General features: G+C 42.7%; 1 protein-coding gene across 1 annotated transcript in view; it reads left to right on the plus strand.

Annotated features, from left to right (window-relative positions):
- The window catches only part of LOC129824894 (serine/threonine-protein kinase MRCK beta-like), a 130,455-nt gene that overhangs the window by 30,133 nt on the left and 74,802 nt on the right, over positions 1-25,520 (plus strand). The window contains 1 exon segment of the mRNA XM_055884444.1: positions 17,469-17,552. Within this exon segment, the coding sequence (XP_055740419.1) occupies positions 17,469-17,552 (84 nt within the window).

Genomic DNA, 25,520 nt, shown 5'->3' on the forward strand with positions numbered 1-25,520 from the left:
TGTTTCAGATACCAAGATTTGTATAGTTGAATCCTTAGGATATGCTGTGATTGATACTGCATGAACACGCACAGTGTGTGATTTAAAAAACGACCTGATAGCTCTGTCAGTGAATTCAATCGGAAGAAAGTACAAAATATGATTTGACCTTAACCAGTCCGGTTTCAAGGCACCTCAGTCAACTGAGACCGTTCTCTGCTCTAGAAAAAAACTGATTCTCTCCACTGTTCTCAACCTCCTCGATCTATCTGCAGCCTTTGACACCTTGAACGATCAGATCCTCCTCTCCACCCTCTCAGGGTTGAGTGTCTCAGGCTCTGCACTCTCCTGGATTGCATCCAACCTGGCAGGCCGTTCCTACCATGCAGCGTGGAGAGTATCTGTGTCTGTACCATGTGCTCGCTCTACTGGTGTCCCCCAGGGCTCGGTTCTGGGCTCCCTCTTTTATCTGTACATCGATTTCTCTGCTCTGTCATATCCTCACGTGGTCACTCATCATTGCAATGCAGATGACATTCAACTACTTTTCTCCTTCCCCCCAACCTTCCTTATTCTCCCATGTCATCCCGCTATTCCGGATACTCCACTGGCTTCCAGCCGAAGCATGCATCATCTTCAAGACCCTGGTGCTTGCCTAGGGAGCAGCAAGGAGAACTGCTCCTCCTTAACTTCAGGCTATGCTCAAACCCTACACCCCAACCCGAGCACTCCGTTCCGCCACCTCTGGTCTCTTGGCTCTCCCACCCGTATGGGAGGGCAGTTCGTGCCCAGCAAAGCTCTTCTCTGCCCTACCTCTTTGAAGGGTATCTTAAATAACTCTCACAGCATCCCGGCACAAAAATTGGTTACTCTAAGTGTCACATTGAAACAGAGGTGGTCCCTGCAGATATTTCCTTATTATTGAGCAAGACTTCCCTCAAGAAGCGTAGGAGCTGTACTAAACATTGAAAATGACAAGGCAGGGATGTTTAAACACCTAGTGACCCTTGAACTTACTACCTCAGGACACTATTGTGTAAATTTTTTAGACAAAGACGACGTAGAGTCCGTGGAAATCTGATTCGGACAGACACAGAAAACATGGAGGTTCTGACAGTTACAGAGCACATGGAGATTCTGACAGTCACAGAGCACATGGAGATTCTGACAGTCACAGAGCACATGGAGATTCTGACAGTCACAGAGAACATGACCACAGAGGGAAAACAAAGTATTGTTGAAACCTCACAAACAGTTTGGACATGCTACAGTTGACAGACTTCAGAAATTAATCAGCGGTACTGGGAGTAATGATGAGAGTATTTCTATTCAACGGCAGATAGTGAGCATGTCAATGAAACAGGCCAGAAGTACAAAAAAACCTAAGCCTAGACCAGCTGTTTTTTCAGTGCTGGAGGCCTTGAGAACACCGAGAAACCCAGTGAAGTCATCAAGCACTTCATTCATTACTGGATACATGTGCGTGACCCTGACAATGGCGAAGAGTTCAATAACAATGAAATGGCAGACAAATACAACATGGAAATAAAAACTGCTGCATCCAGTCCATGGAGCACTGGACTTGTGGAGAGACATAATCAAAGACTCAGAGATGATGCTGAAAGTGAAGCAAGACAATGAATGTGACTGGGGAAACAGGCCTAGATTGGGAGCTGATGGCAAAGAACTCAATGCACAATGTTCCTGGCTACAGCCCATACCAGCTAGTGTCCAGGCAGAACCCGAATCTTCCCACTGTACTGGTTGACAAGCCACCAGCACCAGAAGCTTACCTCAAGCTGCCACTTTCCGTTACTGAGTGTTTTTAGGAGAACAAGATCCGATGCTTCTTTTATAGTCAGTCACAGAATCCGCTGGGGGACTGCACCTTTCAGCACCACATGCAGCGAGAAAGGCATTCACTGAAGAGGTGTTCAGAGAGAATTTGCAGGGCTCTGTGTAAACAATTCTGTCCCACAGATGAGAAGTACGAGACTGGAGACAAAGTGTGCCACAAAACGAGGTGACCGTCGAGTGGAAAGGACCCGGAGTCGTAATTGGCTAAGATGGTATGGTGATATTTGTGAGGCACAGAGGCACCATTGTCTGGGTGCACCACTGAAGATTGCAGAAGGTAAATAAATGATCAACAAGTTGGAGGGGCTGTTGCTGAGAATCGGCATATCGAAAAGGTCACAGACACGAACCTACCAGATGTCGCATCCACTGATATGGACACTGAAACTGACACAGGAAATGGAGCAGAGACTTTTAACCATGACACAGGTAATACTGTTGAGGAAAACATTGAACAGCAGCCACATGTTAAAACATGGTTGTTCCGATCTGAAAACTGCACAAACTGTTAAATGCATGGACAGAGAAAGTGGTATTCCACACACAGCAACATTCGACCAGAAAAAGACCAGAACTAGTACAACTTGCAGTACTCTGAACCAGCTGCCCTTTCTGTTACTATGGTCAGCGGACCTGTCACTTGTAGATATTCTCAGAATTGAAACAATGGACAATCTAGAATGACTGAATGACATTGAAGAGGATGATGTAGTCGAAACAAATGACGTGTCATTTGACTTGGTTTAACAAGAGGAGCTCAGTAATTGGAGAGAAAAAAACTGAGCAAGTCAAAAAAACTGAGCAAGTCAAGTCAAAAATATCTCAACAAGGTGGACGTGTTCCCTTGAATAATTCTCAACTGGATTAGTGCCAAAAGCGTGGCTAGAGGTTTTGAGGAGCTGGCCACTAAAGAACTCCCAAAAGACTCACCGACATGAGTCTGTGTCACTGACAGTGGTCTGGTAGGAAAAAAATGCATACTTAATTCTATGGACGTAAGCTGCATTTCTGCAGGGAACATTGCTCTCAAGGGAGAGTAGACCTGACGTGATGTTTGATGGCTGCAACTTGGCATTCGACACAAGACATGCCGCTGTACAAACCATGCATGAGGATAAAGTGGTTTGTAAACTGAAACCAGAACAAGTGACTCTAAGGTGTCAGCATGTGGGGAAAGATGACTCTGAAACTAGTTGTGCCCGCCACCTTTATATTTATGGAGGCACAAAAGGTGGACATCTAATTGTCTTTAATGGGACGAGGAAGGAAGACTATCACCTATCTGTTAGCGGTCAAAGTATCAGAAGGGTCGTCAGGAGCACACTTGCTAAAAAAAAACCTTGCTCCTGCAGATGGAATTGACAATGCAACATTGTTCTCAGAGCTTGCCTAGTTAAAAAAAAAAAAATGTTAAAAAAGGCAAAAAGGCCTGTAGTGTGTGTCACGGACAGCTACTCCCTAGTTGATGCTAACCAAGTCTGTGACAGAAAATAATTCATTTTGAGATGAGCAGCATCGAGGAACTTATTCTGGCTCTAGCGGATTCTGTGGTCAGCTACAAAGAAAAAGCTGGCTTGACTGTCTGACAAAGAAATTGTCATCCTAAAGGCACTCGGTAATGGAGGGTGGCAGCATGTGTAAAAAAAAAACTGTGTCACGTGACATTGCCACATGACCCATTTAAATGAGGGACTTGAATAATGCTTAGCCATTTAATTATTTGTTTTTGTCTTTCAAGAAAAGTGTGAGATGAAGTTTTAAGTATCCTTCAACTTTTGTAATTACGCTGCTCTCCCTCTGTTATTAGTGTGGCTGTGCAGAAGTTACTGTTGGACCGGGCCTGAGCGTAATCGCCGCTATGTACCGTGCCGTGAAGTAAACGTCGTTAAACTGGAACCTAGTCGTTGTGTCCTTTGGAGTTGACACTATTCCCCATATTGTAAGTGCAATACTTTTGACCAGAGGCCTATGGGCCCTGGTTGAAGGTAGTGCACTGCATAGGGAGGGAATAGGGTGCTATTTTGGACACAGCCCATCACTCATTGAATGTGAGGGAGTTTAACTGTGTGTGTGTGTGTGTGTGAGAGAGAGAGCGAAAGAGAGACAAAGATGGGGAGAGAGTGTTTCCAATGTGTGTGTGTGTGAGAGCCTGTATCATTTTGTATTTGTGTTCATGCCTTGTCTCAGCTAGACGTCCTTAGACTACTACTTGGTACTATTTAAAATGCACACACACACACACACACACACACACACACACACACACACACACACACACACACACACACACACACACACACACACACACACACACACACACACACACACACTAGGCACAAGGAGGTCCGGACAACAGCCCTGCTTCCAGGAAACCCTCAGGAAAGGAATACCGTAACCAAGGGGAAACTCTGACCAAAATAGTGTTTCCCTTAACAGATAATGTCCCGTACACACGCACACACTGATAATGTGCCATTTCGCATAAACTGGGCAGGGCCACTGAAGTTCAGTCCAGTGCTTTGGTTGCTAGATAGGATGTGGTTTGTTTGCTTTAAGGGGTGCCGTCTTGAGGGTGGTAACACTGCAAAAGTTCAAACTTTATGGTACTTTTTGTGAAACCAATACTCCACGTCACTTTTTTGCTAGTTGACACAATTAATTCCACCTTTGTTATTGTCGATTTCAAAATATAAGACCTAGTTGTAAGCGCTGATTTAATAGCTTGGTCACCCGCGCGCTCGCGCGCGCACACACACACGCACACGCACACTTGTTACTTTGCACTTTCTGACTGTGAGTGTTTCTGTGTGAACAAGGCTGCACGTCTCTACGTCTTGTTAGCTGCTGTTGCCGTCGACTCTGCCCTACCTCGCGCCCTCTGCAGTTTCCTGTGGGTTCCGTAAGTTACATGATGCCTTTCCAGATAAGCAGGAAATGCAGGCCAAACACTCATGATGGATAGTGTCTCTGTCTCTCTCACCACATTCAACAAAGTCCTTTTCAGGGAGAAATGGAGGCCAGAGAACCGTCCCTCTCCGACTAATGCCAAAAAGCTCACTCCGTCTTGACTGTTCCTTCCTCCCTCTGCAACTCACCCTGCATTTTTAAAACGAGGGAGAGCAAGAACGAGGGTGATAAAAGTTAGAGGGAAAGAAGAGGGAAAGGGAACCAAGAGACGGGAGCAAGAGCCAGGTAATCACAGAGAGGGTGATGTATGAGTAGAGGGAAAGGGAATGCGAGACACAGGAGCAAAAACCAGGTAATCACAGAGAGAGCGAGGGATGAGAAGAGGGAAAGGGAGCCAAGAGACGGGAGCAAAAGCCAGATAATCACAGAGAGAGTGATGTTTGAGTAGTGAAAGGGAACCAAGAGACGGGTGAAAAAGATCACAGAGAACGAGGGGAAAGAAGAGTGAAGGGGAAAATAATAAAGAGACAGAGGGGGAAGGAGAACGCAGACGGATGCCAAAGTGGATTTGGTCCTACAAAGACTAGACCGGCTACTTTGTGAACGTGCGCAAGCGTTTTTTTTTTTTTTACATGTACATGTATTTCAATCAGTTCACCCACACTGCTTGCACCTGTCAACCAGTGTTTGTGTTGCCAAACACGGGTCCGGAAATATTCAGACCCCTTTCACTTTTTCCACATTTTGTTACGTCACAGCCGTATTCTATGGATTCAATAAAACTATTTCCTCATCAATCTAACCACAATACCCCATAATGTCAAAGCGAAAACAGATTTTTAGAAATGTTAGCATATTATTCAAAATAAAAAACAGATACCTTATTTACCTTATTTGCTATGCGAGCTCATGTGCATCCTTTTTCCATTGATCATCCTTGATGTTTCGACAACTTGATTTGAGTCCACCTGTGGTAAATTCAATTGATTGGACATGATTTGGAAAGGCACACACCTGTCTATATAAGGTCCCACAGTTGACTGCATGTCAGAGCAAGTCAAGCCATGAGGTGGAAGGAATTGTCCGTAGAGCTCCGAGACAGGATTGTGTGCAGGCACAGATCTGGGGAAGGGTACCAAAAAATGTCTGCAGCATTGAAGAACACAGTGGCCTCCATCATTCTTAAATGAAAGAAGTTTGGAACCACCAAGAATCTTCCTAGAGCTCCGGCCAAACTGAGCAATCGGGGGAGAAGGCACCTAAAGGACTGTGATTGTGAGAAACAAGATTCTCTGGTCTGAATGCCAAGCGTCACGTCTGGAGGAAACCTGTCCTTGAGTGGCCAAGCCAGAGACCGGACTTGAACCCAATTGAACATCTCTGGAGAGACTTGAAAATGGCTGTGCGGTGGCGCTCCGCATCCAACCTGACAGAGCTTGAGAGGATCTGCAGAGAAGAATGGGAGAAACTCCCCAAATACAGGTGTGCCAAGCTTGTAGCGTCATAACCAAGTAGACTCTGATGCAACCGCTGCCAAAGTATAAGGTCTGAGTACTCATGTAAATGTCATTTTTATATTTGTTATACATTTGCCAAAATGTCTTAACAGTCGGGTGTTCCTTTGTCATTATGGGGTATTATGTGTATATTGGTTAGGAAAAAAAGTACTTTGACCAATTTTAGAATAACGTAACGAAATGTGGAAAAAGTCGAGGGGTCTGAATACTTTCCGAATGCACTGTATTTTGGATGCTAGAGAGAGTGCCCGTGCATTGATTTATAGCAATGATATTCGACTGAACTCAGCAAAAAAAGAAACTTCCTCTCACTGTAAACTGTGTTTATTTTCAGCAAACTTAACATGTGTAAATATTTGTATGAACATAACAAGTTTCAACAAGTGAGATATAAACTGAACAAGTTCCACAGACATGTGACTAACAGAAATTGAATAATGTGTCCCTGAAAAAAGGGTAGGGTCAAAAGTAACAGTCATTATCTCGTGTGGCCACCAGCTGCATTAAGCACTGCAGTGCATCTCCTCCTCATGGACTGCACCAGATTTGCCAGTTCTTGCTGTGAGATGTTACCCCACTCTTCCACCAAGGCACTTGCAAGTTCCCAAACATTTCTGGGGGGAATGGCCCTAGCCCTCACCCTCCGATCCAACAGGTCCCAGACGTGCTCAATGGGATTGAGATCCGGGCTCTTCACTGGCCATGGAAGAACACTGACATTCCTGTCTTGCAGGAAATCACGCACAGTACGAGCAGTATCACTGGTGGCATTGTCATGCTGGAGGGTCATGTCAGTATGAGCCTGCAGGAAGGGTACCACATGAGGGAGGAAGATATTTTCCCTGTAACGCACAGCGTTGAGATTGCCTGCAATGACGACAAGCTCAGTCCGATGATGCTGTGACACACCGCCCCAGACCATGACGGACCCTCCAACTCCAAATCGATCCCGGTCCAGAGTACAGGCCTCAGTGTAACGCTCATTCCTTGGACGATAAACGCAAATCCGACCATCACCTCTGGTGAGACAAAACCGCGGCACATCAGTGAAGAGCCCTTTTTGCCAGTCCTGTCTGGTCCAACGATGGTGGGTTTGTGCCCATAGGCAACATTGTTGCCGGTGATGTCTGGTGAGGACCTGCCTTACAACAGGCCTACAAGCCCTCAGTCCAGCCTCTCTCAGCCTATTGCGGACAGTCTGAGCACCGATGGAGGGATTGTGCTTTCCTGGTGTCACTCGGGCAGTTGTTGCCATCCTGTACCTGTCCCGCAGGTGTGATGTTCGGTGTACTGATCCTGTGCAGGTGTTGTTACACGTGGTCTTCCACTGCTAGGACGATCAGCTGTCCGTCCTGTCTCCCTGTAATGCTGTCTTAGGCGTCTCACAGTACTGAAATTGCAATTTATTGCCCTGGCCACATCTGCAGTCCTGATGCCTCCTTGCAGCATGCCTAAGGCACGTTCACGCAGATGAGCAGGGACCCTGGGCATCTTTCTTTTGGTGTTTTCAGAGTCAGTAGAAAGGCCTCTTTAGTGTCCAAAGTTTTCATAACTGTGACCTTAATTGCCTACCGTCTGTAAGCTGTTAGTGTCTTAACGACTGTTCCACAGGTGCATGTTCATTATTTGTTTGTGGTTCATTGAACAAGTACGGGAAACAGTGTTTTAAACCCTTTACAAGGAAGAGCTGTGAAGTTATTTGGATTTTTTACGAATTATCTTTGAAAGACAGGGTCCTGAAAAGGGACTTTTCTTTTTTTGCTGAGTTTATTTGGTATTTGCTCGCGAAACTCTAACTTCCTTCATAGTGGACACAGACATTAAAATGGTATCCATAAGTTCACATTGATTAGCATGTTCATAAGTGGTAAAAAACTAAATGTATCATAAGGTTGTGCGGATTCTGTCCGAGGAGGTATATGAAAGCTGAGAAGATATTTTAGGTGGGTTTTTTAACGCATATTTAACCCCTTGTTTTGGTTGGCACAAAACTCTCCTGACTTCCGTTTGTTTTGTATGGGTTGCCTTCAGAGGAGTTCCGTGACCCTTGTGGGGGTCGTAGAGCAAAACGGAGAACAGCATCATGTTCGTGAGTCTTCCACTTGGTCCTAAACATTTTGAAGGCCAAACCGTTCAGATGATACAAATGTTTTTTGTGAGAAGACCTATTTTCTCATGGTCTGACAAACACCGCTGTAACTCGTTCTCTTTCCAGCGCAGATGCGGAAGGCCAACATAGGCTGATGCGGTGTATTGAGATGCAGCCCATTCAACAAAAAAAAACATATCTTTGTCTTAAACTGACAGGTTTTGATGGGGATGTTTTTATTATGTTACTTTTAATGACGTATGGGTGCGTCAATAGACTTATGGTTTGATTCACAGTTGGTTTTGGTATTTTAACCTGCATGTTAAGATCGTGTCTGGTTGGGGATAGACTCAATGATCATGCAGACGATGGTGCGCACGGGCGGACCGATTTGGTCATGGTGTAAGAGGTCAACATCATGACTGATGACCTAGTCTCTGTTTGGGGCGGCAGGGTAGCCTAGTGGTTAGAGCGTTGGGCCAGTAACCGAAATGTTGCGAGATCGAATCCTCGAGCTGACAAGGTAAACATCTGTCGTTCTGCCCTCGAACAAGGCAGTTAACCCACTGTTCCTAGGCTGTCATTGTACGGAATAATTTGTTCTTAATTCTTATGGCTGAGATCCCGTTAACTGGATTGACTTGACAACAGTCAGTGAAAGCGCAGGGCGCCAAATTCAAAACAACAGAAATCTCATAATTACAATTCCTCAAACATACAAGTATTTTACACCATTTTAAAGATTATCTTGTTGTAAATCCAGCCACAGTGTCTGATTTCAAAAAGGCTTTACGACGAAAGCACACCAGACAATTATGTTAGGTCAGTACCTAGTCACAGAAAAACACAGCCATTTTTCCAGCCAAAGAGAGGAGTCACAAAAAGCAGAAATGGAGATAAAATGAATCACTAACCTTTGATGATCTTCATCAGATGACACTCATAGGACTTCATGTTACACAATACATGTATGTTTTGTTCGATGAAGTTGATATTTATATCCAAAAATCTTAGTTTACATTGGCGTGTTATGTTCAGTAATGTTTTGCTTCCAAAACATCCAGTGATTTTGCAGAGAGCCACATCAATTTACAGAAGTACTCATAATAAACATTGCTAAAAGATACAAGTGTTATGCATGGAACTTTAGATAAACTTCTCCTTAATGCAACCGCTGTGTCAGATTTCAAAAAAACTTTTCGGAAAAAGCACACCATGCTATAATCTGAGTTCAGAGCACAAACAAGCCATACAGCCATGTTGTGGAGTCAACAGAAGTCAGATATAGTATTATAAATATTCACTTACCTTTGATGATCTTCATCAGTATGCACTCCCAGGAATCCCAGTTCCACAATAAATGTTTGTTTTGTTCGATAACGTCCATAATTTATGTCCAAATACCTCCTTTTTTCAGGTCAGACGAAAAGTAAAAAAATTCCATTACAGTTCGTAGAAACATGTCAAACGATGTATAGAATAAATCTTTAGGATGTTTTTAACATAAATCTTCAATAATGTTTCAACCGGAGAATTCCTTTGTCTTCAGAAATGCGATGGAACGCAGGTCGCTCTTTGAGTCAGGTTGTCTGGCATGAGCTGACCATGCGCGCCCCCGCGCATGGTCAGCTCATGCCAGACAACCTGACTCAAAGAGCTCTCCTTCCCTCATTCTTCACAGTAGAAGCATTACACAAGGTTCTAAAGACGGTTGACATCTAGTGGAAGCCTTAGGAAGTGCATTATGACCCCAAAGACACTGTATATGGATAGGCAAACCTACAAACCTCAGATTTCCCACTTCCTGGTTGGATTTTTTCTCAGGTTTTTGCCTGCCATATGAGTTCTGTTATACTCACAGACATCATTCAAACAGTTTTTAGAAACGTCAGAGTGTTTTCTATCAAACTCTACTAATAATATGCATATCTTAGCTTCTGGGACTGAGTACCAGGCAGTTTACTCTGGGCACCTTATTCATCCAAGCTACTCAATACTGCCCCCAGCCATAAGAAGTTGACTGACTTGCCTAGTTAAATAAAGGTTAAGAACAACTTCTTATTTACAATGACGGCCTACCCCAGCCAAATCCTCCCCTAACCCGGACGACGCTCGGCCAATTGTGCGCCGCCCTATGGAACTCCCGATCAGGGCCAGTTGTGATACAGCCTGGGATGGAACCAGGGTCTGTAGTGACGCCTATAGCACTGAGATGCAGTACCTGAGACCGCCACTCGGGAGCCCTAGGGAATAGGTTGCCAGCCATAGTGTTTTGATCCTCATGTGCACACCAACATCCAGTATGCATTAAGGGGGAATAAAGGCTTCTGTTCATTAGGCAGCAAATGGAAGAAAACGGACAGAAAAAGGGAGGGACTAACTGGACTTGTCCAATAAAAACGCTCAGTTAGATTTTTCCGTTGCAAGCCAGCGTACTACAGTGTTTCCCCTAACATTGTACATATGGTCGTTTTGCCCTCCCACTAAGCTCTGTCCCCCCCGTCTAAAATATTTTGGCTTCAACATGTTGGATTTTGATTTGAGGGGCTAATTTGATTATTTTCCAGATGGGACACAATTAGGCCTTAAAATAAAATGTTGAAGCCAAAATATTTTAGACAGGGTGGGACAGAGCTTAGTGGGAGGGAAAAAAGCCATATGTACAATGTTAGGGGGAAAACTGCAGTAAACTGGCTTGTGGAGATTCTGGTCCGTAAAATAGTTCTGGCCCTTGTTACGCACGCCTCTGAGAAGAGGGAACGCAACTCCCTGCTATAACTCAACTCTCTGAAGTGCAAGAGGTATGGACTGTAGGTGCGAGCAAGGATGACACAAAAGCAGATTTTACCGTTTACTTGGATTTATTTTCTTACACGGTAATATGGGGAAAAGGGGCTGGACGGAACCAAAGCAAAGAAAGTAAATATCAAAGTTCCCCCTCTCCTATCTAACCTGCCTACCCACTTAACTTACCTAACTTTGCACCGTCTGGTGCCCTAACCAAAATACAGGGGGTGGTCCGCCCAGGTCTAACCTAGTGTGCCTAGACAGTAAATATACTATGGGTATATGTATGCCCTCGGGCCTCTTGCCTAAGCACTCCCAAAGTGCCTTCTCCTTCCCCCCTGGGAACAAATGAAACAGAGTAATTATTAATGATTTCACAAACACTCACAAACACAGGACATAGAAAAACTGCTACCAACAACAACAGTACATACCACACTTTCTGATACACAACCCACACTATATCACAATCTAATTTTTCTCTCTTAATCTCCAAATCTCTACTCCAAATCTCATCTCCTCTCTCTATTCTCAATCTTCTTGGGCAGAACACTGGCTTTTATCTTCAGGTGGCAATGGTGATTAGAGTCAGCTGCTTCTTGACGAGGGGGCGGGGTCAGCTCCAATCACCAATTAGCCTGGGGTTGACCAATCAGCTGGTTGGGGAGTACTTCAGGAAGCCATCTCCTGAAACACACAATCAAATACAAAACAGAACACAGAAACTGGGGAACGTAACACGCCCACCACAAAAATTGCAAACATACAGTTTGTAATAACAAAAACCAACGCTTCCCCAGTTAGTAAACCCGTGATAGAACGTCAGCAACCACATTCGCTGAGCCCTTCACATAGGCTATCTGTACATTATTGTTAATAGGAACTGGTTACCTGACCTGGTTTTCGGCAACGGACCTACACAATCAACTATCACTCTTTCAAACTGTCCCCCCACCACAGGAATCGGGTAGAGCGGTGCTCTAGGAACTGTTTGATTCGCTTTCCCAGTGAGTTGACATACCTGACATGTTTTACAAAATTGGACCACATCAGACTTCAAACCTGGCCAAAAAAAATGACGAAGGACCCGGTTATAAGTCTTTGTGATCCCCAAATGTCCAGACCACGCCTGGTCATGGGCGAGTGACAGCACCTGCTGTCGGAACGGTGTAGGAACAACCACTTGACACACTTCACTCCAGTCATTAATGGTGTCATGAGCTGCCCATTTACGCATCAAAACTCCTGCTTCCATAAAGTAGGCAGTCTCTCTAGTTTTAGCTTCTTCAATGGAAATTACCGAAGCAAAACACTTACGAAGACTGGTGTCTCCTTTTTGACATTCAATCACCTTCTCAGGGGTGACAGACAAAAGAATGTCATGTAATTGGGGTGCGATTTCGCAGTCCCCTTCCTTAGTTTTTACAGGAGTAAAAACTGTCGGACTTGCAGAAGGAATACTCGGTGCATTGTCTTCTACTTCAATATTCTCAAAAATGGAACTAGCCAAATCCACCACATCTCCAAGCTTGCGAGATTGTGCCCTCGTTAAGACACAAGCAGGAAAAACATGTGGAAATGCTTGAACCAATTTCTCATCTGTAGTTCTGATTTCTGGGTTGTCTACTACCTCTAACACAGGAGTAACGTTACCACCAGCAATATCATTCCCTAATAGCAATGTGACTCCTTTTACTGGCAGGGTAGACACTACACCAACACGGAAACGTCCTGATACCAAGTCTGACACTAAGTGGACCCAGTGTAATGGTACAGGTACTGTTTTTGTCTCTATCCCCTGTAATATAACATGTGAGCCACAATACGTTTCAGGAGACCAGGGTAAAACATCAGTAATAATTACTGACTGCGCCGCCCCGGTGTCTCGTAAGATTTTAATTGGCTTTTGATCAGCTTGTTCTCCAGTTAAGGAAACACAACCGGCAGAAATAAACGGAGCATAAACAGGATCCGGTTTCTCAAATGCTGAATCAATACCTCGGACCAACGGACGAGCCAAAGACTTGACTAAACCCAAACTTTTCCTTTTTGGGGATGGTGACTGGGACTGTTTAGGTTTATTTTTCAAAACTGGGCAGTCCGCAATCACGTGACCCTTTTGGTGACAGTAAAAACATTCTCGGATCTCATGAAAAGGCTTGTCAGAGGAAAAGCGACCTGAATGAGGCACTGATGACGTAATCAGTCTACCTTCAAAACGAGGTGCACCAAAGACAGTCTTGTGTGTCAAAGCGTACTCATCTGCCAACACTGCTGCCTGGGCCAATGTCACCACTTTCTGTTCATTTAAATGAACTACAAGTCTATCAGGGAGGTTGTTTTTAAAATCCTCCAACAGCATCAACTCCCGAATATCAGCAAAGGTGTTAGCTTTGCTGGCTGAACACCATCGATTAAACAGAGACTCTTTGTCCCTAGCAAACTCAACAAAAGTACGGTGAGAGGGTTTCTTGTGGTTCCTGAAGCGCTGTCTATAAGCTTCAGGCACCAACTCATAAGCCCGCAACACGGTATTTTTAACTGTTTCGTAATGTAAACTGTCTTCCAGGGAGAGAGCAGCTACTACTTCCTGGGCTTTCCCAGACAATTTACATTGCAACAGGAGCGGCCAAACCTCGAGTGGCCAATGCAGCGCAGCGGCCACACGCTCAAACGCAGAGAAATAGGAATCAACTTCCGACTCTCGGAATGGTGGGACTAAAGCGATATTTTTACTTACATCAAAGTGGGCTTGATGATGAGCAGCTTTTGGAGTCGTACCGGAGCCAGCATCTAGCTCTAGCTGTCGGATCCTCACCTCCTTGTCGGCTTCTATTTTCCTAATTTCAAGATCAAAATGCATTTGTCTCTCTTTATCTTTTTGCTCCATTTCTAACCGGGCCAGCCTCACCTTTAGCCTAGCGGTCCCGTCTGAACGACCTGAAGCAGAAGATAAAGGATCGAATCGAGGCAATGTAAAGGGGGTACGAGCAACCCCTTCCTCCGCCCTGTCCTCCGACTTGGCATCAGAAGGTCTACCCGTCTCCTCTCCTTGCAATGAGAGAATTCTTTCTCTCACTAAACCCTCCCTGACTAGCACCAAAAGCTCAGCCTTTAGGGCTTTCTCAGGGATAACAAATCCATAATGGTCAGCTATAGCTATAAGGTCTACTTTTCGAAACCTCACCAAACAACCAATAGAGGGCGCTTCAATGAACTTGGAGATGGCTGAGGCAGCCATCTTGTACACAACAATCTACTGAAAACACAAACTAAACAAGTCATCCAAACTCACAACCTACCATCACACCTCAATCACTAACCACAGAGAGCTCAGTGCAGCAGGGTCCGGTGGTTTAATGGAATCCCGGATGAGCCCCCATTATGTTACGCACGCCTCTGAGAAGAGGGAACGCAACTCCCTGCTATAACTCAACTCTCTGAAGTGCAAGAGGTATGGACTGTAGGTGCGAGCAAGGATGACACAAAAGCAGATTTTACCGTTTACTTGGATTTATTTTCTTACACGGTAATATGGGGAAAAGGGGCTGGACGGAACCAAAGCAAAGAAAGTAAATATCAAAGTTCCCCCTCTCCTATCTAACCTGCCTACCCACTTAACTTACCTAACTTTGCACCGTCTGGTGCCCTAACCAAAATACAGGGGGTGGTCCGCCCAGGTCTAACCTAGTGTGCCTAGACAGTAAATATACTATGGGTATATGTATGCCCTCGGGCCTCTTGCCTAAGCACTCCCAAAGTGCCTTCTCCTTCCCCCCTGGGAACAAATGAAACAGAGTAATTATTAATGATTTCACAAACACTCACAAACACAGGACATAGAAAAACTGCTACCAACAACAACAGTACATACCACACTTTCTGATACACAACCCACACTATATCACAATCTAATTTTTCTCTCTTAATCTCCAAATCTCTACTCCAAATCTCATCTCCTCTCTCTATTCTCAATCTTCTTGGGCAGAACACTGGCTTTTATCTTCAGGTGGCAATGGTGATTAGAGTCAGCTGCTTCTTGACGAGGGGGCGGGGTCAGCTCCAATCACCAATTAGCCTGGGGTTGACCAATCAGCTGGTTGGGGAGTACTTCAGGAAGCCATCTCCTGAAACACACAATCAAATACAAAACAGAACACAGAAACTGGGGAACGTAACACCCTAGACATATGTATGAGAGCTGTTAATGAGCTATGATTAAAAAAACATTATAAACTAAAGTTTTTAAAATGTATAAATTGACCACTTCGGCACATTTGGGCAAACTCCTGGCAGTCTGTAACTTTGCACATACACTGCTGCCATCGTGTGGACAACATCTAAATAACACCTAGAATCGCTAGGTTGTATCACAACTACGGAAAAAATTTGCTTTTACGTTTTTTGTCCCGTTATATTCTCCGACATTAATTTCACATTTCCTCAGTTTTTCCTTTCAACTGGTATCAAGAAAATGCATATCCTTGCTTCAGGTCCTGAGCTACAGGCAGTTAGATTTGGGTATGTCATTTTAGGCGGAAATTGGAGAAAAATAAGATTTATTAAGATGCAAATTCAAAACCGTACACAAGCACTTACAGGCCAAATAGATCTAAACCAACAGTTATGGTGCTTCAAACACGTCTGGGGACAGGGGTTAGATACTTACAGTTGGAGTCGGAAGTTTACATACACTTAGGTTGGAATCATTAAAACTCGTTTTTCCAACCACTCCACAAATTTCTTGTTAACAAACTATAGTTTTGGCAAGTTGGTTGGGACATTTACTTTGTTCATGACACAAGTAATTGTTCCAACAATTGTTTACAGACAGATCATTTCACTTATAATTCACTGTGTATCACAATTCCAGTGGGTCAGAAGTTTACATACACTAAGTTGACTGTGCCTTTAAACAGCTTGGGAAATTCCAGAAAAGTATATCATGGCTTTACAAGCTTCTGATAGGCTAATTGACATCATTTGAGTCAATTGGAGGTGTACCTGTGGATGTATTTCAAGGCCTACCTTCAAACTCAGTGCCTCTTTGCTTGACATCATGGGAAAATCTAAAGAAATTAGCCAAGACCCCAGAAATAAAATTGTAGACCTCCACAAGTCTGGGTCATCCTTGGGCGCAATTTCCAAACGCCTGAAGGTACCACGTTCATCTGTACAAACAATAGTATGCTTGTATAAACACCATGGGACCACGCAGCCGTCATACCGCTCAGGAAGGAGACGCGTTCTTTCTCCTAGAGACAAATGTACTTTGTGCGAAAAGTGCAAAATCAATCCCAGAACAGCAGCAAAGGACCTTGTGAAGATGCTGGAGGAAACAGGTACAGAAGTATCTATATCCACAGTAAAATGAGTCCTATATCGACATAACCTGAAAGGCCGCTCAGCAAGGACGAAGCCACTACTCCATAAAAAAGCCAGACTACGGTTTGCAACTGCACATGGGGACAAAGATCATACTTTTTGGAGAAATGTCCTCTGGTCTGATGAAACAAAAATAGAACTGTTTGGCCATAATGACCATCGTTATGTTTGGAGGAAAAAGGGGGAGGTTTGCAAGCCGAAGAACACCATCCAAACCGTGAAGCACGGGGTGGCAGCATCATATTGTGGGGGTGCGTTGCTGCAGGAGGGACTGGTGCACTTCACAAAATGGATGCCATCATGAGGCAGGACAATTGTGGATATATTGAAGTAAAATCTCAAGACATCAGTCAGGAAGTTAAAGCTTGGTCGCAAATGGGTCTTCCAAATGGACTGCAGTAGTGGTGGGTATATACTGTATGTGTGACAAAATTGCTAGGTTGGGATATTTCCTAGGGCCTATGAGGGGATCATTTTGAGGATAGGCTGTGGTGAATATTGAAAGCAGGTGGTGATTAAAATGTTAGTGCCACTACTAACTATTACACATTGATGAACTAACTTGTTATAGGTTACCTAATGGGGCTATATAAGTGACATTATTTAAATCCAACCTTTATTTAACTAGGCAAGTCTGTGAAATAAATACAAATAAAAAGTGCACTGCTCTTGACAAGGGCCCAATATAGCGAATATGGTGCCATTTGGAATGCACCCACTATCTTAGAAAGCAGTGGGTCCTGGGGAGGCTCCTAGTTTTACAGTAACTAGGCCAGTAGGAAATGGCAGGAAACATCAATAAGGAAGAACCCGCAATTCTCAGCTCTCTTAATTAGGCTGCATTTTAATTGTGTATTAATGATTTCTCTCTCTCCCACTCTCTCCCCCCCCCTCCATCTCTTTCTTTATCTCTCTCCCAATCCCTCCATTTCACTCCCCCTCTCTAGGTTGCGGTGGTGAAGATGAAGAACACAGAACGCGTTTACGCCATGAAGATCCTGAACAAGTGGGAGATGCTGAAGAGAGCCGAGGTATGGATCATACTGTAGTGTCCAAAATCTCCAATTGAAGGCTGTAAATAGAAGTGCTAGAAGTCCCAGTCAAGTCAAGGTCCTGCACTGGATGTAGTTTAATTTATATGTCATAGAGAAGACCCAGAGAAGACCCATTTAATGATAGGTTTATTTGAACAGTGAGAGACAGAATAACAACAGAAAAATCCAGTAAAAAACGCATGTCAAAAATGTTATAAATTGATTTGCATTTTAACCTTTCAGGAGCCTCTACCCCGGGTCCGGGAGCACCCCCCACCCCCCCCCCCCCCCCACACACTGATTAGCATCGCTAGCATAGCGTCACAATTAAATAGTAGCATCTAAATATCATTAAATCACAAGTCCAAGACACCTAATGAAAGATACAGATCCTGTGAATAAAGCCACAATTTCAGATTTTTTAAATGTTTTACAGGGAAGACACAATATGTAAATCTATTAGCTTAACACGTTAGCAAAAATCACCATTTTTCTTTGTCCACCATTTTCTCTCAACACCAGTAGCTATCACCAATTCGGCTAAACTAAGATATTGATAGCCACTAACCAAGAAAAAACCTCATCAGATGACAGTCTGATAACATATTTATGGTATAGGATAGGTTTTGTTAGAAAAATGTGCATATTTCAGGTATAAATCATAGTTTGCCATTGCAGCCAGCATCACAAATCTCACCAAAGCTCCTAGAATTACTACAGACAGCAACGTGTATTACCAATTTACTCATCATAAAACATTTCTTAAAAATACACAGCACATAGCAATGAAAGACACAGATCTTGTGAATTCAGACAACATTTCAGATTTTTTAAGTGTTTTACGGCGAAAACACAATAAATCGTTATATTAGCATACCACATACGCAAACGTTACCAGAGCATTGATTCTAGCCAAAGAGAGCGATAACGTAATCATCGCCAAAATATATTAATTTTTTCACTAACTTTCTCAGAATTCTTCAGATGACACTCCTGTAACATCATATTACAACATACACATAGAGTTTTTTTTTCGAAAATGTGCATATTTAGCCACCAAAATCATGGTTAGACAATGACAAAAGTAGCTCAGCTGGTCAGAAAATGTCCTGCACCATATTAGACAGTGATCTAGTCTTATACATAAATACTCATAAACTTGACTAAAAAATACAGGGTGGACAGCGATTGATAGACAATTTAATTCTTACTACGCGGAATTACATTTTTTTTATTATCCTTTTCAATACAGGTTGCGCCAAGTGAAGCTATAGCAAACAAGATGGCGGCATAAACGTTTAACATTTATCGACAGAAACACGATTTATCATCATAAATTGTTCTTACTATGAGCTGTTCTCCCATCAGATTCTTGGACAATGAATCCTTTCTTGGGTCTAATCTTCTTTTGGTCGAAAGATGTCCACTTGTCCGTCGAAATGCCCACTAACGTACGACCGGGACCCCGAAACGTGCCCGGAGCTTCAAAGTCTATTACAAAGCAATGCCTCAAAATCGCACTAAACGGATATAAATTGCCATAAAACGGTTTAAATTAACTACATTATGATGTTTCTAACACCTATAACAAGTAAAAAGATGACCGACGCTATATTACTGGCTAAACCAATGCTTGGAAAAAGGCCAGTCAGATATCCTTCTCGCGTTGAGCGCAGTGTCCAAAGGAACTCTACTTCCGGTATTTGGTCATTTATAGAGCCAATGATTGTGCAATCGACTCCATTCAAATTGTCACCACTTACTGATATCTAGAGGAAGGCGTGGGCAGTGTTTGTATCTCATAGGATTAACAGAGACTTTAAAAACTGATCTGGAACCAGAGGCCAAGATGTCTAAATCTCACACACTGGGAGGAAAAGTGCTGTAGAATGAGTTCTGTTTCACTCAGAGACATAATTCAAATGGCTATAGAAACTAGAGAGTGTTTTCTATCCAATAATAACAATAATATGCATATTGTACGAGCAAGAATTGAGTACTAGGCAGTTTAATCTGTAGAGACAATTATGCTAATTTGAAACAGCACCCCCTATAGTTGCAAGAAGTTAATGAGGGAATGGGGCTAAGCTGCCTGCCATCCAGGACCTCTACACCAGGCGGTGTCAAAGGAAGGCCCTAAAAATGTTGAAAGACCCCACCCACCCCAGTTAGACAGTTCTCTCTGCTACAGCATGGCAAGCGTTACCGGAGTGCCAAGTCTAGGACCAAAAGGCTTCTCAACAGCTTTTACCCCCAAGCCATAAGACTCCTGAACCGGTAATCAAATGGCTACCCAGACTATTTGCGTTGTCCCACCCCCAACCCCTCTTTATACTGCTGCTGCTCTCTGTTTACCATATATGCATAGTCACTTTAATAAGGATTGGCGTTCCGTCAACGGGACAGTTGTAAATCATGCAGCCCGTTGTGTCAAGATGGCAGATTTTAGAGAAACAACAAATGTTGGTACATAGCAGTGTCTTATATCGGCTGAAAGCTTAAATTCTTGTTAATATAACTGCACTGTCCAATTTACAGTAGCTATTACTGCGAGAAAATTCTATGCTATTGTTTGAGGAGAGCTAACAAAACACTTTTTTCAACGCGATAGGTTTGCCTTTGAGAAAGACCCAATCACGTGACAGATCCATGTGAGTGAGAGGTGCTTCGGCATGTAGCCGGGATAATGTCCCCTTGCCCTTGTAATGTCCCCTTTTTTAGGGGACATTACAGCCGCACAAAGGGGATGCAGCTGGGGAATTCGAGGCATTATCAAGTGCTTGTCAAATTGTTAATGAGAGACTGATGAAGTGTGTACAGCCTGCGCAAGGAACAAATCAGAGCTCATGCCTTACTTGCAATTGTTTTTCATATCACCATTAGTCACATTATGCAGCCTTAGAATGTATTAAAAATCAAAACATATAGGCCAACATTTGTATCACAACTAAAGTTACATTAATAACTCTAAATTAAGCAAATAGGAGTACCTGTTTCTTTGTTAACCGCTCAACACAGAATAGCCACATAGCAATATCCTTTCTATTTGATTCAGCTATGTCCAATTGTATTCTTCATACTATAAAATAATATAAAATAATTCAACTGAACTCTAAGCAAAGCTTGTCTGCTAAAAAGAGCTTGTGTTGCCCACAGCCATATGGCATAGCCAGATCAGGGACTAACATAAGGACAACTCAGAGTATGCTATTCTGTTCTTCTGAAATAGACTACATTTTCTTCATATCATGTTTCTTTAAATCTGTCTAAAATAAATAATGGATTTATTGTGATGGTGGAAGGATATATTACATGGATTTATTGTGATGGTGAAGAATATATTACATGGATTTATTGTGATGGTGAAGGATATATTACATGGATTTATTGTGATGGTGAAGGATATATTACATGGATTTAGTGTGATGGTGAAGAATATATTACATGGATTTATTGTGATGGTGAAGGATATATTACATGGATTTATTGTGAAGGTGTAGACTGTATTACATGGATTTATTGTGATGGTGTAACTATATTACATGGATTTATTGTGATGGTGAAGGATATATTACATGGATTTATTGTGATGGTGAAGAATATATTACATGGATTTATTGTGATGGTGAAGGATATATTACATGGATTTATTGTGATGGTGAAGGATATATTACATGGATTTATTGTGATGTGAAGGATATATTACATGGATTTGTTGTGATGGTGAAGGATATATTACATGGATTTAGTGTGATGGTGAAGAAGATATTACATGGATTTATTGTGATGGTGAAGGATATATTACATGGATTTATTGTGAAGGTGTAGACTATATTACATGGATTTATTGTGATGGTGTAAACTATATTACATGGATTTATTGTGATGGTGAAGGATATATTACATGGATTTATTGTGATGGTAAAGGATATATTACATGGATTTATTGTGATGGTGAAGGATATATTACATGGATTTATTGTGATGTGAAGGATATATTACATGGATTTGTTGTGATGGTGAAGGATATATTACATGGATTTATTGTGATGGTGAAGAATATATTACATGGATTTATTGTGATGGTGAAGGATATATTACATGGATTTATTGTGATGGTGAAGGATATATTACATGGATTTATTGTGATGGTGAAGGATATATTACATGGATTTATTGTGATGGTGAAGGATATACACTGCTCAAAAAAAATAAAGGGAACACTTAAACAACACAATTTAACTCCAAGTCAATCACACTTCTGTGAAATCAAACTGTCCACTTAGGAAGCAACACTGATTGACAATAAATTTCACATGCTGTTGTGCAAATGGAATAGACAAAAGTTGGAAATTATAGGCAATTAGCAAGACAGCCCCCAAAACAGGAGTGATTCTGCAGGTGGTGACCACAGACCACTTCTCAGTTCCTATGCTTCCTGGCTGATGTTTTGGTCACTTTTGAATGCTGGCGGTGCTCTCACTCTAGTGGTAGCATGAGACGGAGTCTACAACCCACACAAGTGGCTCAGGTAGTGCAGTTCATCCAGGATGGCACATCAATGCGAACTGTGGCAAAAAGGTTTGCTGTGTCTGTCAGCGTAGTGTCCAGAGCATGCAGGCGCTACCAGGAGACAGGCCAGTACATCAGGAGACGTGGAGGAGGCCGTAGGAGGGCAACAACCCAGCAGCAGGACCGCTACCTCTGCCTTTGTGCCAGGAGGTGCCCTGCCAGCGCCCTGCAAAATGACCTCCAGCAGGCCACAAATGTGCACCTTTTGTCTATTCCATTTGCACAACAGCATGTGAAATTTATTGTCAATCAGTGTTGCTTCCTAAGTGGACAGTTTGATTTCACAGAAGTGTGATTGACTTGGAGTTACATTGTGTTGTTTAAGTGTTCCCTTTATTTTTTTGAGCAGTGTATTAGATGGATTTAGTGTGATGGTGAAGATTATATTACATGGATTTATTGTGATGGTGAAGGATATATTACATGGATTTATTGTGATGGTGAAGGATATATGACATGGATTTATTGTGATGGTGAAGGATATATTACATGGATTTATTGTGAAGGTGTAGACTATATTACATGGATTTATTGTGATGGTGAAGGATATATTACATGGATTTATTGTGATGGTGAAGGATATATTACATGGATTTAGTGTGATGGTGAAGGATATATTACATGGATTTATTGTGATGGTGAAGGATATATTACATGGATTTAGTGTGATGGTGAAGGATATATTACATGGATTTATTGTGATGGTGAAGGATATATTACATGGATTTAGTGTGATGGTGAAGGATATATTACATGGATTTAGTGTGATGTCGAAGGATATATTACATGGATTTAGTGTGATGGTGAAGGATATATTGCATGGATTTAGTGTGATGGTGAAGGATATATTACATGGATTTGTTGTGATGGTGTAAACTATATTACATGGATTTATTGTGATGGTGAAGGATATATTACATGGATTTATTGTGATGGTGTAAACTATATTACATGGATTTAGTGTGATGGTGAAGGATATATTACATGGATTTATTGTGATGGTGAAGGATATATTCGATGGATTTAGTGTGATGTCGAAGGATATATTACATGGATTTAGTGTGATGGTGAAGGATATATTGCATGGATTTATTGTGATGGTGAAGGATATATTACATGGATTTATTGTGATGGTGTAAACTATATTACATGGATTTAGTGTGATGGTGAAGGATATATTACATGGATTTATTGTGATGGTGAAGGATATATTTGATGGATTTAGTGTGATGGTGAAGGATATATTACATTGATTTAGTGTGATGGTGAAGGATATATTACATGGATTTAGTGGACATTTTACAATGTAGATGTTCCAAAGGTCTGCATCAGTGGCTGGTAGGCTATGTGTGGAAGCCAGGAGATGCTAAATGTGTTTTCGTTAATGAACGGTCAATTTCCGTGAGACCGGCAGTTTTTTGTTTGACATTCACCGGCTGACTAAATTGAATGACCGCCACAGCCCTAGCTATTACCATTGGAGGCTCGGCTTTAGTATAATACCTCTGTCCCAGAGTATATTTAGCCAGGTTGCCCCTAACCATTGATCCAGGGTCAGATATGAATTCATCCCTGCAATGCTCAAGGTTAGGATTGATCCTAATCAACTCATCCTAGAGGACAAGGACATTGAGCTGAACCTAGTCAGCGCCTCTGGAGATCTTCTGGTTTATGGTGAATTTGCTCCTGGATGTTGTTCTTGGGCCAGAAAGTTTTGCATTCCCCTCACACCGGTGTATTCGAAGCTTGGAGAGTGGAGGGCCAGACCAGGGCGGCCACTTTCTTAGACTGTGCCGCTCTCCACATCTTGACCTAGTTTCAGCTCAATGGGCTCTGACAGTGGCCTGAGGCCCGATACGCTGCGTCGCGGGAGCTTTTGTCAGTAATGATCAGTAATCCCCATCCCACAATCCCTCAGTGTTTTTGCAGCCTAGGCAAGACGGGCGTGCAGTTAACGATTGTACTGTACACACAGCACTGCTTGCAGCATGGCATTCCAACCAGCAGCGGAGGAAACTTTAGTATTTAAAGATGAGTAGATAAAAATAAATAGGTAAATAAATTGGTATTTAGATCCTAGATAGATGGATAGACGGATGGGATTCGCAAACAAACCACTGCTTAATTAATAACTATGACGACAAATATTTGTCAACAACCTATTTTCCCTGACGAACACTGATGACTATAACGAGACCAGATGCCATGAAAAAAAATGCGAGAATTCCATGTAAAACTAACGTGCTGAGAAGACTGTGCATCCGCCATTCGCGCGCGTGTTGAGTTTGTCCAATCACACCAGACGCAATCAGGACACGCAGGGTGTGTACCTTAACTAATCTGTCAATCACCCACGTGGGTATATGCTCCCGAGTGGTGCAGCGGTCTATAGCACTGCATCTCAGTGCTCGAGGCGTCACTACAGACACCCTGGTTCGAATCCAGACTGTATCACAACTGGCCGTGATTGGGCGGTCCCGTAGGACGGCACACAATTGGCCCAGCGTCGTCCAGGTTTGGCCGGTGTAGGCTGTCATTCGAAATAAGAATTTGTTCTTACCTGACTTGCCTAGTTAAATAAAGGTTAATTATGATTATTTTTTAAATATGTTCCTAAAACCCAACGAGGAGATGGGAGAGGTGGGACTTGCAGCGCGTTGTCAAAAACGGATTATATTTTAGCGCCTGGCTATGCAGATGCACGCAAGCAGTTTGGATGAAGTCATTGAATAACATGTGCATTTATTGAGCAATGTGCGCAACGGGAGAGGTGTGGTCACCATGTGATGGACACTCAATTTGACATCAACTCTCCTTTTCATCCGTTTTTTCCAATCAGTAGCATGCATGGCTTTGCATAATATTTATTCTCTCTTTGGCCGAATTAACGTCTTTCAGTTGCGCGGTCTGATTGAGCGGATCTGCCCAGCTGTCCCATACCGCTCCCAGCTGGTCACTTCAGTCACTCGTCAATCTTTGGAAGTGAAGGGCAGCCAGGACATTTCAATAGTAACTAACCTAAACTAGAAACAATGTTTTCCCTCCCTTACTTTCATGTAGGCTATTTTTGCTTTGATCACATCAGAAGCTCTTTTTTTTGCCATGTGCTCTGTTCATCTCTGTTGCCGCTCTCGCGAGTGCATTTGTTTTTTCCCGATTGGAAATATTAATGCTATTTGCTGAATATTAGGAGCAGTAATATTGCTGGCATTGTTGGAATGCTCAGATTCTCCTCTTGATCAAGGGAATCGTTGTTATTCACTCCTCTGTATGGCTAAATTGTTTAACCTATAGCCAAGGCTTTCTAGCCTAGGCTACAGTGTATTTGGAAAGTATTCAGACCCCTTGACTTTTCCATGTTTTGTTATGTTACAGCCTTATTCTAGAATTCAG

The sequence above is a fragment of the Salvelinus fontinalis genome, chromosome 27, assembly GCF_029448725.1.
Source record: "Salvelinus fontinalis isolate EN_2023a chromosome 27, ASM2944872v1, whole genome shotgun sequence".
In the NCBI taxonomy this organism is placed as follows: Eukaryota; Metazoa; Chordata; class Actinopteri; order Salmoniformes; family Salmonidae; genus Salvelinus; species Salvelinus fontinalis.